At 38.2% G+C, this 13,481-nt stretch overlaps 1 protein-coding gene across 1 annotated transcript; it reads left to right on the forward strand.

Moving 5' to 3' along the window:
- The first annotated feature begins 713 nt into the window (after nt 1–713).
- LOC132100376 (solute carrier family 12 member 3-like) lies at nt 714–12,529 on the forward strand. The gene is made up of 26 exons (XM_059505804.1): nt 714–1,093; nt 1,252–1,341; nt 1,465–1,540; nt 1,723–1,818; nt 2,041–2,180; nt 2,329–2,439; nt 2,537–2,648; nt 3,311–3,438; nt 3,719–3,803; nt 5,569–5,726; nt 5,941–6,048; nt 6,131–6,254; nt 6,331–6,432; nt 6,507–6,662; nt 6,741–6,840; nt 6,914–7,025; nt 7,147–7,281; nt 7,369–7,475; nt 7,549–7,631; nt 7,728–7,811; nt 8,029–8,127; nt 8,201–8,312; nt 8,397–8,483; nt 8,571–8,703; nt 8,843–8,910; nt 12,366–12,529. The coding sequence occupies exons 1-26, from the start codon at nt 860–862 to the stop codon at nt 12,502–12,504; spliced, it is 2,979 nt and encodes a 992-aa protein (XP_059361787.1). The 5' UTR covers nt 714–859; the 3' UTR covers nt 12,505–12,529.
- Nucleotides 12,530–13,481: the final 952 nt, after the last annotated feature.

The following is a 13,481-nucleotide window of genomic DNA, read 5'->3' on the forward strand; positions in this document are numbered from 1 at the left end:
TCTAGAGTTTCCTCCTTCTCAGATGAAAGCAATAATCTCACATGTGCTTCCTCTTTCAGTAGAGATGTCAACAATGTCTCAGGTTTGCAGAGAGACCGAAGTCTGTCATCAGAGGTCAACTGAACTGAACTTAAACATTTTATTTGAGACGAAAATCTCATTTGTGTCTCTTTCTTTCCTGCAAGTTTTGAGGTGTGTGAGCGGGTTTGAGATGTTGGATGCTGCTCTGACAACAGCTGGACAAACTTTAATCTTTAAAGCATGAATAACCCCAGCTATATGATTAATTTCCAGGCCAATCCAATCACTATGTATTCATGAAAAACACTCAGACCAGTAAACTCTCCATCCGTCAGCTCATCAGCATAATCTGTAATCATTTAATTTATGATGGTGACTTTGGGTGAAGGAGATCTGATCTTCGGATGGCCAAATTGCATGCTTGAAATGTTGACTAGTTTTATATTAATCAGTTTTTTTCTACATGACTGAGTATAAGAGTTTTGCTTGTGGCAGACAAAGTCTCTGTTTGACAGATTTATGCGAAGCCAGTTTAATATTTCCAAACAAGATTTTAAAGATAGCATGAGAACACAATACAAATAGCCTTCAGTCATGGCTCTGCAGCAATGTCTATGTATAATAATGTGTTTTTGTGGGTGTATGTGAGAAGGCTCAGTCAAGGTATAAAAGAAAACACAACTCATTTCCTGATAGCCGAGGAAGGTCAGGCTGGCTGGAGCACGCTGTGATTGCCTGATGTGATTTCTCTGGATCTGAGGAATCATTCTGTGATCTTCACAAGGATTGAAGCAGGAAGCGAAGGAAATTCACAGGCAAAGCTCCTACCGAATCCACAATGAGCAGATATATTGCTCGAATCGGAAAATTCAGTTCAGGAGACAGCAACATCTCGCCTCAAGGTGTTAGCGTGGATATGGGAGAGGTTGATTACGAGAAAGAAAAGGACAAGGGAAAAATGTCATTCTACAACCCGATGGACCCCGTGCCAAAATATGAATTTTATGCCAAAGACACATGGTCGGGACGTATAAAAAGCAACAGACCGTCACTGGATGTTCTGCGCAAACCAGTAAGTAAAACTCCAGAAGTGGTAATCTCTATGGACGTACTAATTAAGTTCATAAGCACATACAAGTGAGTCTGAATGAATACTGCACACTAAGAGTACTGCTTATATGGCAACACTTTTGATTTTGATGTTGATTCTCTGTATATTTCTGTCAACAGCCGGATCCTGATGATCTTCCTCCACCACCAGAGGACGACGGACGGCCCAAAGTCAAGCTTGTTCGCTTTGGATGGGTTCTGGGAGTCATGGTGAGAAAGAAGCATTGAAACGTTGTTATTTAGCATTATCTATACGCAATTTACTTGAGAATACTTCAAAATATAAATTGTATAAATTCTTTAATCAAAGTCAGTTTTGTGTTTTCATATCAGATCCGCTGTATGTTGAACATCTGGGGAGTCATTATGTACCTGCGGCTGCCGTGGATCACGTCTCAAGCTGGAATCAGTGAGTCCATCCTCCATCTGCTATATTTAAGCCAGTAATTATCCTAAATTCAGTTAAAGTCACTTGTAAGACTTTTAAACTGTCAATTGAATCCTACCTCACTTAATTATTTTAGGCTTTATCTAGAGACATTGTACATATGTGCCGCAGGAATTCCTTAAATTCGTAATTTTTGTTTGCAGTTCTGACCTGCGTCATCATCCTCATGTCTGTCACCATCACAACGATTACAGCAACCTCAGTGTCTGCCATCTCCACTAACGGGAAGGTCTACTCTGGTGAGAGAAATGAACTGTTCACCACAAGAGCAGCCATGGGTTTTATTAGATTTCATGTTGGTTTTAATCAGAATCATGTCTTGTTTTGCATGTAAAAAATTATAAACGTATTCAAAATGTGTTTACCTGAGAAGTAAAACTGTGGAAGAAATGCACTGCTTTTATTTGTTTTAAACACTTGTAGTCTGTGCAGTATTTTTTTTAAAGTGATCTTTCCTCCAGGTGGCACATACTTCATGATCTCTCGGAGTCTGGGTCCGGAGCTCGGAGCGCCCATCGGTTTGCTCTTTGCATTTGCTAATGCTCTCGCCTGTTCTCTCAACACAGTGGGGTTCGCCGAGACCGTCAGAGATGTTCTTAAAGTGAGACATACTCACAAATAAATGTATTAATAGTCAGGTTGTTGGAATTTCAGAGAGCTGCTTGAAAAATGTATTCCATACAAGCACTTTCAATATGTGACTTGACTGTTTTTAATATCTCACTCACAATCGTTTTCTCTCTTTTCAGGACAATAGTGCTCAGATGGTGGACGATGTCAATGACGTGAGGATCATTGGGACGATTACTGTCGTCCTCCTGCTCTGCATCACATTTGGTGGCATGGCTTGGGAGGCAAAGGTAAGGTCCTCTGCTTTGGTTTTTGCTAATTTCCCAGTACTGTATCGTTTGACATGCATACTTGCTATTATTATTCTTGGTTTTCGCCCCACCACAGGCTCAGATCCTGTTCTTCATCGCACTCTTGCTCTCCTTAGTTAATTATTTTGTAGGGACGTTCATTCCCCCCGGCATAGAGAAGCAGGCTATGGGATGTTTCGGCTACCGTGGTGAGTACACGAGATCCGGATCTAATACAGCCTCAAATGCATCCAATAAACCTGAGAAATCATTATTAAAACATAAGTAAATATGATGACATTAAATCAGAATTCTGAAATAAAAATGCATAATTATTTAATACATTTTTTTATGTAAGTATGTCATGATTCAGACTTTTTCCTCACAATCATGACACTTTTTGTCATTTTTTACTTCTCATAATTGACTTTTCAATTATGACTTAGTGTCACAATGTTTAACTTATCTCATCATTAACTTAGTATATGTTCATTTTCACTTTTCTTTCACATAATTATCATTTTGCCATAATTGTAACTTATGTTGACTTTTAACATCCCAATTATGACTTAGTATGTTCTATGTTCTCATAATTTTGACTTTTTATCGAACAAATAATTATTTCATTATGTTTACCTTATGTCTCTCAATTATGACTTAGTATTCATAGTTTAGAATTGTATCCACATGTCATTATTTGACTTCTCATAGTCATTACTTTTAATCCCCTTAAATTATCTTTACCTCAATTTTTCAATCTTTACTTCAACTTTTTATCCCATAATTATGACTTCATCGAGTGATGGTGGTCCACCAGCCAGAGCACTTGGTGAAGCAACAGCCAAATCTAACCAGCTGTTTTTCCTCAAAGCTGAGATTTTCGTGGATAATCTGCTGCCTTCCTTCCGCAAAGATGGATCTTTCTTCAGGATGTTTTCCATCTTCTTCCCTTCTGCCACAGGAATTCTGTCTGGAGTCAACATCTGTGGAGATCTCAAGGTTATCTTGCTATTGCTTACATTTATTCATTTAGCTGACGCTTTTATCCAAAGCGACTTACAATTGCTATATATGTCAGAGGTCGCATGCCTCTGGAGCAACTAGGGGTTAAGTGTCTTGCTCAGGGACACATTGGTGTCTCACAGTGGATTCGAACCTGGGTCTCTCATGCCAAAGGCATGTGTCTTATCCACTGCGCCAACACCACCCCTATTTTGTGCTTAAGTTGATGTGCCTTTCAAATGCTACAGAAATTATGTGTATGTCTGTGTTATTCCAGGATCCATCGGGTGGGATTCCTAAAGGGACCCTTCTGGCCATATTCTGGACCACCTTGAGCTATTTATTGATCTTAATCACTGTTGGTGAGATCAGACATTAGATGTCAACCATCAATGATTGATTGATTTGTATTTATTTATTTATTTTAATGGCTAATGCTGATATCTTAGAGTGTGACTGATGCTATCACACTATTAAAATAAATAAATAAATAAAGTGAAAAACATAATTGGAACTTAATAAAAATTAATTGTTTCTGAATTTTGGCACCTAGAACATTTTGGGAATTAGTTAGATTTTATCATTTATTTATTTTAAAAAAAAAATGTTTCTGTAAAAAATAGCTGAACTCAAAGATCTAAGTCTTTTTCTATGTACAAGGCCCATTTCTCTCAAATATTGTTCACAGATCTGTCTAAATCTGTGTTAGTGAGCACTTCTCCTTTGCCAAGGTAATCCATCCACCTCACAGGTGTGGCATATCAAGATGGTGATTAGACAGCATGATTATTGCATAGGTGTGCCTTAGGCTGGCCACAATAAAAGGCCACTCTAAAATCTGCAGTTTTATCACACAGCACAATGCCACAGATGTTGCAAGTTTTGAGGGAGCGTGCAGTTGCCATGCTGACTGCAAGAATGTCCACCTGAGCTGTTGCCCGTGAATTGAATGTTCATTTCTCTACCATAAGCCTGTCTCCAAATGCATTACAGAGAATCCAACCGGCCTCACAACCGCGGATCACGTGTCACCACACCAGCCCAGGACCTCCACATACAGCATCTTCACCACCAAGATCATCTGAGACCAGCCACCCGGACAGCTGCTGCAACAATCAGTTTGCATAACCAAATAATCTTTGCACAAACTGTCAGAAACCATCTAAGGGAAGCTCATCAGCATGCTCGTCATCCTCATCGATGTCTCGACCTGACTTCAGTTGGCAAATGTTCACATTTGATGGCATCTGGCACTTTAGAGAGGTGTTCTCTTTGCGAATGAATCCCGGTTTTCACTGTACAGGGCAGATGACAGACAGTGTGTATGGCATTGTTTGGATGAGCGGTTTGCTGATGTCAATGTCATGGATCGAGTGGCCCATGGTGGCAGTGGGGTTATGGTATGGGCAGGCGTATGTTATGGACAGTGAACACAGGTGCATTTAACTGATGACATTTTGAATACACAGAGATACCATGACGAGATCCTGAGGCCCATTGTTGTGCCATTCATCCATGACCATCACCTCATGTTGCAGAATGACAATGCATGGCCCCATGTTTCAAGAAGATGTGTTGCACTGCATGAGGCAATTGGTGGTCTCACCAGATACTGACTGGTTTTAGACAGAATTGTGAACAATATTTGAGAGAAATAGGCCTTTTGTGTACATAGATAAAGACTTAGATCACCGAGTTTATATTTATAGCACAATTATTTATACACTTATTTATTTGCCAATTTGTAATTCTCCTTTTTTTTTGTATGTGTGTTGTTGTCTCTGTGTACTGGAAGCTTATGTCACTAAAACAAATTCCTTGTATGCGCAAGCATACTTGGCAGTAAAGCTCTTTCTGAGTTCAGCTCATGAAAAATGGGGGCAAAAACAAAAGTGGAATGGGAATGTTATATGGGAATGTTAGCTTCCAATTATTGGCAACTTTTCCGAAACCATCAGCTATAAAGAGTAATGTAGAGGCCATTGCCAATTATTAAAAAATACAAAACAACTAATATTATCAGGCATATTTCTGTCACGATGTTCCATATCTTAAACTCTGATGACATGAAATGTGTGTCTTATTAATAAACTGCTCGCTAAGGCACTTTCCTCTCTTCTCCCTCAGCTGCAACTGTTGTTAGAGATGCTTCTGGAAGTTTGAACGATAGCTTAGCGCTCAATTCTTCGAACCACTGCAGTGGTTTGGGCTGTAAATTTGGCTGGAATTTTGACGAGTGTGAGCAGAACCGCACATGTAACTTTGGACTGGCAAACCATTTCCAGGTAAGAACATCGGCCTTGTTAGCAAAAACACAGTTTTCACATTTTGTGAATTCTGACAGCTGGACTAGATTTTACTTTCATATAATTCCATCAGACCCATCAAACCCATGACCATGGCATTGCTAACAATGTACTTTTCTAACTTAGTTCTTAAAGCTACACAAATGTGGCTCAAAATAGTATATTTTAGCTTTTGGATACTATTTTTCTCCAGATTCTTGCCACAGTTTCAGGATCTGGCCATTTGATCACCATAGGGATCTTTGCCGCCACCTTGTCATCAGCGCTGGGTTTCTTGGTTTCTGCTCCTAAAATTTTCCAGGTAGATGGTGTGGCTGTTCTGAGGGTAATGCTATTTATTCAAAACACATTTCATTCTAATGTTTTGTGTGTTATTGTCCCAGTGTTTGTGTAATGATAACATCTACCCCTACATCGGCTTCTTTGGGAAAGGCTATGGTAAAAACAACGAGCCTCTGCGAGGCTACATGCTCATGTTCATCATTGCTTTGGCTTTCATCCTCATCGGTGAGTCCTGGATCTCCTCCAGCACAGTTTCTCTCTCCAGACATGTCAACATTTGGTGTAATTGTGATCTTTTCAGGTGACCTGAACACAATCGCTCCTCTGATCTCCAACTTCTTCCTTTGCTCTTATGGACTCATCAACTTCAGCTGCTTCCACGCATCGGTCACCAAATCACCTGGTGAGAATCAGATTATCATTCTGTAATTCAGTCCATCATCGGTGTTTAACAATCCTGTTTATTGTCTCTCACAGGTTGGCGGCCGCAGTATCGTTACTTCAATCCATGGACATCTCTGTTTGCTGCGTTCTTGTCTTTCGTCCTCATGTTTTTGTTCACGTGGTGGGCCGCTCTTGTAACTTTTGCTATTGTTCTCTGTCTCTTAGGCTACGTCACCTATAAAAAACCTCGTGAGTAAATGGTGAAAATTATAACCAAATTAAAAAATGTAATGTACGGACTGTTGTCTTATCTGATTATGTGTCCAGATGTGAACTGGGGCACGTCTTATCAGGCGGGTTTCTACAACATGGCTTTGTCCTTCTCGATGTCTCTGTCTGGTGTTGAAGACCACGTCAAAAACTTCAGGTGAGAGTTTTTACCAAAACTCACTGCTTCAGCTCACAATACACTAGCCACTCATGTATAAAATCTCTCTTAGGCCTCAGTGTCTCGTTCTGACTGGCCCTCCGAACTTTCGTCCCGCTCTGGTGGACTTTGTGGGAACTTTCACCAAAAACATCAGCCTGATGATCTGCGGGAATATTATCATGGTACGAGATGTTCATCTTATTCAGATAAACTGGCAACTTAATGCTTTCTTGCTAAAGGACGTAACTTGTTTCTTTAGAAACCTGTGATGTGAAGGCAGTTCTCACTCTCTTATGCTTTCAGGAGGATGAGAAGTCCAGTTTTCCACAGCACAGCACTGATTTGCTGGTGGACTGGCTGAATCAGAGGAAAGTTCGCTCTTTCTATACATCCTTCACCGCTGACAGTCTGAAAGAGGGCGCACATCATCTCATGCAGGTACGACCGTCAATAGCTTCACATCCGCTTCTTCTCATTTCATACGTTTCACAGAGTCTTTGCTCTTCTCGTCAATCATCCTTCTAGGCTTCAGGTCTAGGTAAACTTAAACCCAACACTCTGGTTTTGGGATACAAGATGAACTGGCAGGAAAGTAAACCGGAGAGCTTACAGGACTATGTTGACACCATCAGGTGGGCTGCTGTTTTTGTTCACAAATGTCAGTGAATCGGTTGCTTAAAACGTTGTTTAATGTTTCCTGTTCAGCGACGCATTCGACTCTAGCTACGGCATCGCGATTCTGAGAATGATGGACGGACTGGATGTAATGGATGATTTGCACAGTGCAGGTGTGTGTTTTATACAGTATGACGACTTCAAAATGGGTCAAAACTGCAGTTTGGAGACGTAAAATTAAGTCAGATGTGGGATTGTTGTGTCTGAAGGCAGATCATCTGCAATTGACAACCCGGCATTTGACGCAGACGAAGTCCCGCAGTCTGAAAAGGATGAGACTGATAGGAATTCAGGTGAGACACGCATCCAAATGTATTTTTGTGCTCATAAATGTAATTTGACAAACACTGTGAAATTGTACAATTATAATCAACACTTTAAGTTCTGATGACACTCAGTAGACCAATGGCAATGCTGCCATTATAATAACAGAGCTGTTCAGGTTCAATTAAGCTTAATTTGATGTGACCATCTGACCATATGAAGTTCCTTTTTTGTCTCCCCATCCAGATGTTTCTGACGATGGCTCAAATGAGCAGGTCAGATCGGTGTTTCAGATGAAACAGGGCAGGAAGAGCATCGACATCTACTGGATCTCTGATGATGGAGGTAAGACACAGCTGCCTTGAAACCAATTTCCATTATTGTTTTCTCACTGTGAAATGCCATTGTTCCCTCTCAGGTCTGACTCTTCTAGTCCCGTATTTGTTGACCAGAAGAAACCGTTGGAAAAAGAGCAAACTCAGAGTGTTCATCTTAGGAGGCAGAGAAACCATGGAGGACGACCGTAAAGAGTCAGCTGAACATCATTTTTGTAACCAAATTTCTAGTTTTGAAGTGCAGAAATGTTGGTTCTTTAAACATGTTTGTCTTTGCAGCATGAAGATGCTGTTAAAGAGGTTCCGACTGGAGATCGAGGACATTGTTGTGATAACAGACGTGGATAAACCTCCTCTAGCTAAAAAGTGAGAAACACAATCATAAACATGCATATAAAAACATGCAGAGTTGTAGTAACTTTCATGTTTTTTTCTTCCTCTCTGTTCCTGTAGTTTGCAGCGGTATGAGGAATACATCGCCCCCTTCAGGCTGAGTGAAGAACAGGCTGGAGGAGATGTACATGAGCTCAAGAGACTGAGTCCATGGAAAGTGTCCGACAAAGACCTGGAGGCCATAAAACCAAAGGTGTGTGTGTGCGCTAGTGTGTGGCATTTTGAACATGAGTAAAGCTGCTCAGTATTAAAGCAATGATGCATTATAGACAACAGTTAGTTTCTGTGAAGCTGATGGAAATAATGTGTAATCATCAGTCTTTTATTTTCAGGTACAGAGGACAGTGAGACTAAATGAGATAATCAAGAAGAACTCCATTAACGCTGCTCTGGTTGTAATGTGAGTATAGAATAGGGTTATTAATTTGAACTAGAACCATAATAAAACCATGACTTGAAATAAAATAAACATTCATTGGAATAAATAATATAAAAACTTAATTTCAACTACTTGCAAATTCAACATTTCTCATCTCCAGTTAGTTGAAGTAACTTCAACTTTAGCCTAAACTTAAATGCTATAATGATGTTCAGCCAATACATAAATGACAAATGAATGACATCACACACAATTTGTCATAATTTGGCATTGCAAATCTCTTAATATGCATACTTTAGTCAAAATTGACAAAATCTAAATAAATAAAACAGGGAATTCTTAAAAAGGTAAAGTAAGAAAACTTCAAAGAGAAGATCAAATTAAATAGTTTTGAAAGGAAAATCGCACATTAACACAATTTACCGTTACACGTAGAATACTGTTATGTCATTAATGAATAAATACCTAATGCACTGATAATATTTTAGTAATCATTATTAACTAACAATAAACTCTGATTAACGACTAAGTATGTAGCACTTGAAAGTGGTAGTACACTATTAGCTAATCAGTAACTACTTTTATTTATTTTATTTTTTATTTTTTTACAAATAACTACTAAGAGCTACTCCTGGGTTAATAATTAATATGAATTATGTATATATAATTAATTCTAAAATGAAAATCATGGTAACCCACCAGTATGGCACAGATCCTTCTAAAGGAACTACTAATTATCTGGATCCGTATTCTAAAGAGAAAAGCATTATAACTCCGTGATATTGACTGACGTCACTGTAAGCTTTTGAGATACAGATATATGCAAGGTCTTTGATAGTAATGACTCAAGTGTTACTACATCCTTCAAAAATAATTAATTATTTGCATCACTATTCTAAAGTGTAGATTTCAGTAACTCACTAATAATGAATCAAATAATGCAAATAAGGAATTACTATCCAGAATCTTACAAAAAACCTCAAAAGCTTACATTGATTTCAGTAATTACTAGAGAGTTATTGTGTTATTCACTTAAGAATACTTATCCAAATAATAGTACTTCTTTTTGAAGAATTTGGTAATACTTGACTCACTAGAGGTTATGACCTATGGGGAAATATTAGTTCCTGATTAACTTATAGTGAACTAACACATTAGATTAAGCACAATTGTTTTACTATTTCATTAATCAGTTTCTTGTTGATTACTAGAGTGCTAATATTGTCTTACACAAGTGTTCTTCTGTAAATATTTATTAATGACGGAACAGTATTATAAAGTGTTGCCCAATTTATATTTGTCTTTTAAAGCTGATTTCAATCATTTAAGCGAATATGTAACTGCCAGTGTGTACAGGGACGTGCACAGACATGTTGAGGGGCAGGGGCTCAAGTGAAATAAAGGGCACTTCTCATAATTAGTTTTTTTTTTTTTTTTTAAACAAAAAAGTATATATACATATATATATATATATATATATATATATATATATATATATATATATATATATATATATATATATATATTAACTCAACTCTTGACTTCCTTTAAAAAAAAATAATTTAAAAAGTTAATTAATTTTATCTTCCTCAAACTCACGCAATTGTTTCATTTTCAAAAGATGTCTACAAAATAATCAGATGACAGAAACCATGGTCTCCTTAGTATTCACTAGGTTTATAGAGCAGCAAAGGAAACCATTCCACAATGTGCATGTTTTGAACACATTTTCTATGCTACTAGTTTCAAGTATATATGAAGAGTTCATCTGAAATTTTCTTATGAGCTTTTTTTTTTAAGCTCGTATTTAAGTTCAGTAATTTTACTTAAATGACAATTAATAGGTAATTTTCATTGCCAGTAATGTGAAATAAGTGAACATAAACATACAAGCTTGATAAAAATGATCATTATTGAAGGAAATTTCAGATGGCAGTTTTTCATCTGAAATCTTAATATTTAGAATAATCTAAATAACTGTATCAAACAGAGGGGCGTATTTTACTAAAAATTTGTTTATTTTTGCACAAGGCACTACATCGTTTTAATTATTTTGGTGTTATCAGAATACATAACACTTTAAAATTAAACTTAAAAATTATTGAGTAAAAATTCAATTAAAGCCAATGTCATGTATGTATTTGTGGTGGTATGGAATACTATTTTATAAAGGTTTCGAGGAAATAAAAAAAGTTAAATTACTTAAATAGTTAATTTATAAATATTGTTATTTATTCAGGGGAGTCGTGGCCTAATGGTTAGAGAGTCGGACTCCCAATCGAAAGGTTGTGAGTTTGAGTCCCGGGCCGGCAGGAATTGGGGGTGGGGGGAGTGCATGTACAGTTCTCTCTCCACCCTCAATACCACGACTTAGGTGCCCTTGAGCAAGGCATCGAACCCCCAACTGCTCCCCGGGCGCCGCAGCATAAAATGGCTGCCCACTGCTCCGGGTGTATGCTCACAGTGTGTGTGTGTGTGTGTTCACTGCTCTGTGTGTGTGCATTTCGGATGGGTTAAATGCAGAGCACAAATTCTGAGTATGGGTCACCATACTTGGCTGAATGTCACTTCACTATTTTATTAGGGGAAGTCGTGGCCTAATGGTTAGAGAGTCGGACTCCCAATCGAAAGGTTGTGAGTTCGAGTCCCGGGCCGGCAGGAATTGTGGGTGGGGGGAGTGCATGTACAGTTCTCTCTCCACCTTCAATACCACGACTTAGATGCCCTTGAGCAAGGCATCGAACCCCCAACTGCTCCCCGGGCGCCGCAGCATAAATGGCTGCCCACTGCTCCGGGTGTGTGCTCACAGTGTGTGTGTGTTCACTGCTCTGTGTGTGTGCATTTCGGATGGGTTAAATGCAGAGCACAAATTCTGAGTATGGGTCACCATACTTGGCTGAATCTCACTTTCACTTTCACTTCACTTTCACTTTCATTTTTAAAGTTTAATGTTAACGGGAAATGCAGGTAAATAGGATAAACAAAATAACTAAAGCATATCACCTGGTGGTGATATATGCGTATTTTATTAACTTATTTTATTACATGGCTTGGTTTAATTCCAATGTAGAATGCGGTCAGTTATAACCAACAGACCGTGTGCGGAGTATAACAGACGGTTGCCATGAAAAACAGAGCGTTGCTATGGACTCACAGGATTCTAACCGTAGAGACGGAGCGGACTATTTTCTTTAGCGGAAGCAAAACAATCGGGGGAGAGGGAGAGGGAGCACTTCAGAACTCCTGACCTGATATTTAGATACTATATTTCAATAAATATATTTGTTTGACAGGGAAGCTGTGTGCAAACAGAAATATATATTATTTTTCAAAAATAAAAAAAAAGCATCCCAGAAAAAAGGGCACTTTCTCTCCAGGAATAAAAAGGGCAGGTGCTCAAGCCCCCTTTCATGTCTATGTGTGCACGTGCCTGAGTGTGTGTATATAATCTCTCTCTCTCTGTGTGTGTGTTTCAGTTCCCTCCCAGTCCCTGATGTCACCTGTCCCAGTTCTCTCTATATGTCCTGGCTGGACGTGCTCAGCTACGGCATCCACTGTCCCGTCCTGCTCATACGAGGAAACCAGGAGAACGTCATGACCTTCTACTGCCAGTGAATGTGACTGTTCATCATTAAACACTTCTTCAGTGATGTCAAGATGTTGAACTGAAATCAACCGCATAATCCTATTTTACAATGACTGTGGATATATGTTTATTGCACATTATTGATGATACATGTTAATAATTTGGCTAGAAAGAATAGAATAGAGATGGTGAAGCACTTTGCCTCTGATCTCTGGATCTCCGTTTAATGCTTGAGGTTTCATGAAATTTAAACAAGACACAATTATAATATGATAAAATAAGTTTATTCGTTCTTGCTTTGTAAAATTACATTTAAACATTATAATGAATAATTAAGGTTACATTTCGACTGCAAATAAACAGTAGATTGTTATGAATTACAAGTGTTTTGATCTGCTTTTCAATGTGAAAAATACAATTAAGCACAGTGACAAACATCTCAACCTCTATTGATTGTCTCATTACACCAAGTATAAAAACATCATAAAAGCTATTCAATCACATGAAAAGTAAGAATTAAACATCACAATATATGACAGCTGAAATAAACACAGATTTCAACATACAGCTGCCCCTTCTCAAAGCTCAAAATAATGAGAGTAAAATGAAGGGGAAAAAGTATATGAATCATTAACATGATACACTAATTTAAAAGTTTGTTTTTCCCCCATTATAAAATTATTTTCAGCAACTTCCCTTTCACCATACAAGACCATAACACAGACATGAATTCACAACACAAATAAAAACGAGAAACAACACAAACGAGCTAAGCATGCCGAAAGAATAAGACAAAACGTTCAACAGAAGAATTAATATATTATGCAGCTAAATTTACAGTGGCCTCAAATATAGTTCAAATATCCGAAACAAGTGTGTCAGGTGTCCAGATATGTTTCGGGGCTACTGTACTTTATTTTAGATATGTTTAATGCAAAACAACAAACAAAATCCAACAGCTGCAAATATACGTTTTCTAAATCTTAAGTAATGATGAGGGGGTTAA

The sequence above is a fragment of the Carassius carassius genome, chromosome 2, assembly GCF_963082965.1.
Source record: "Carassius carassius chromosome 2, fCarCar2.1, whole genome shotgun sequence".
Classification (NCBI taxonomy): domain Eukaryota; kingdom Metazoa; phylum Chordata; class Actinopteri; order Cypriniformes; family Cyprinidae; genus Carassius; species Carassius carassius.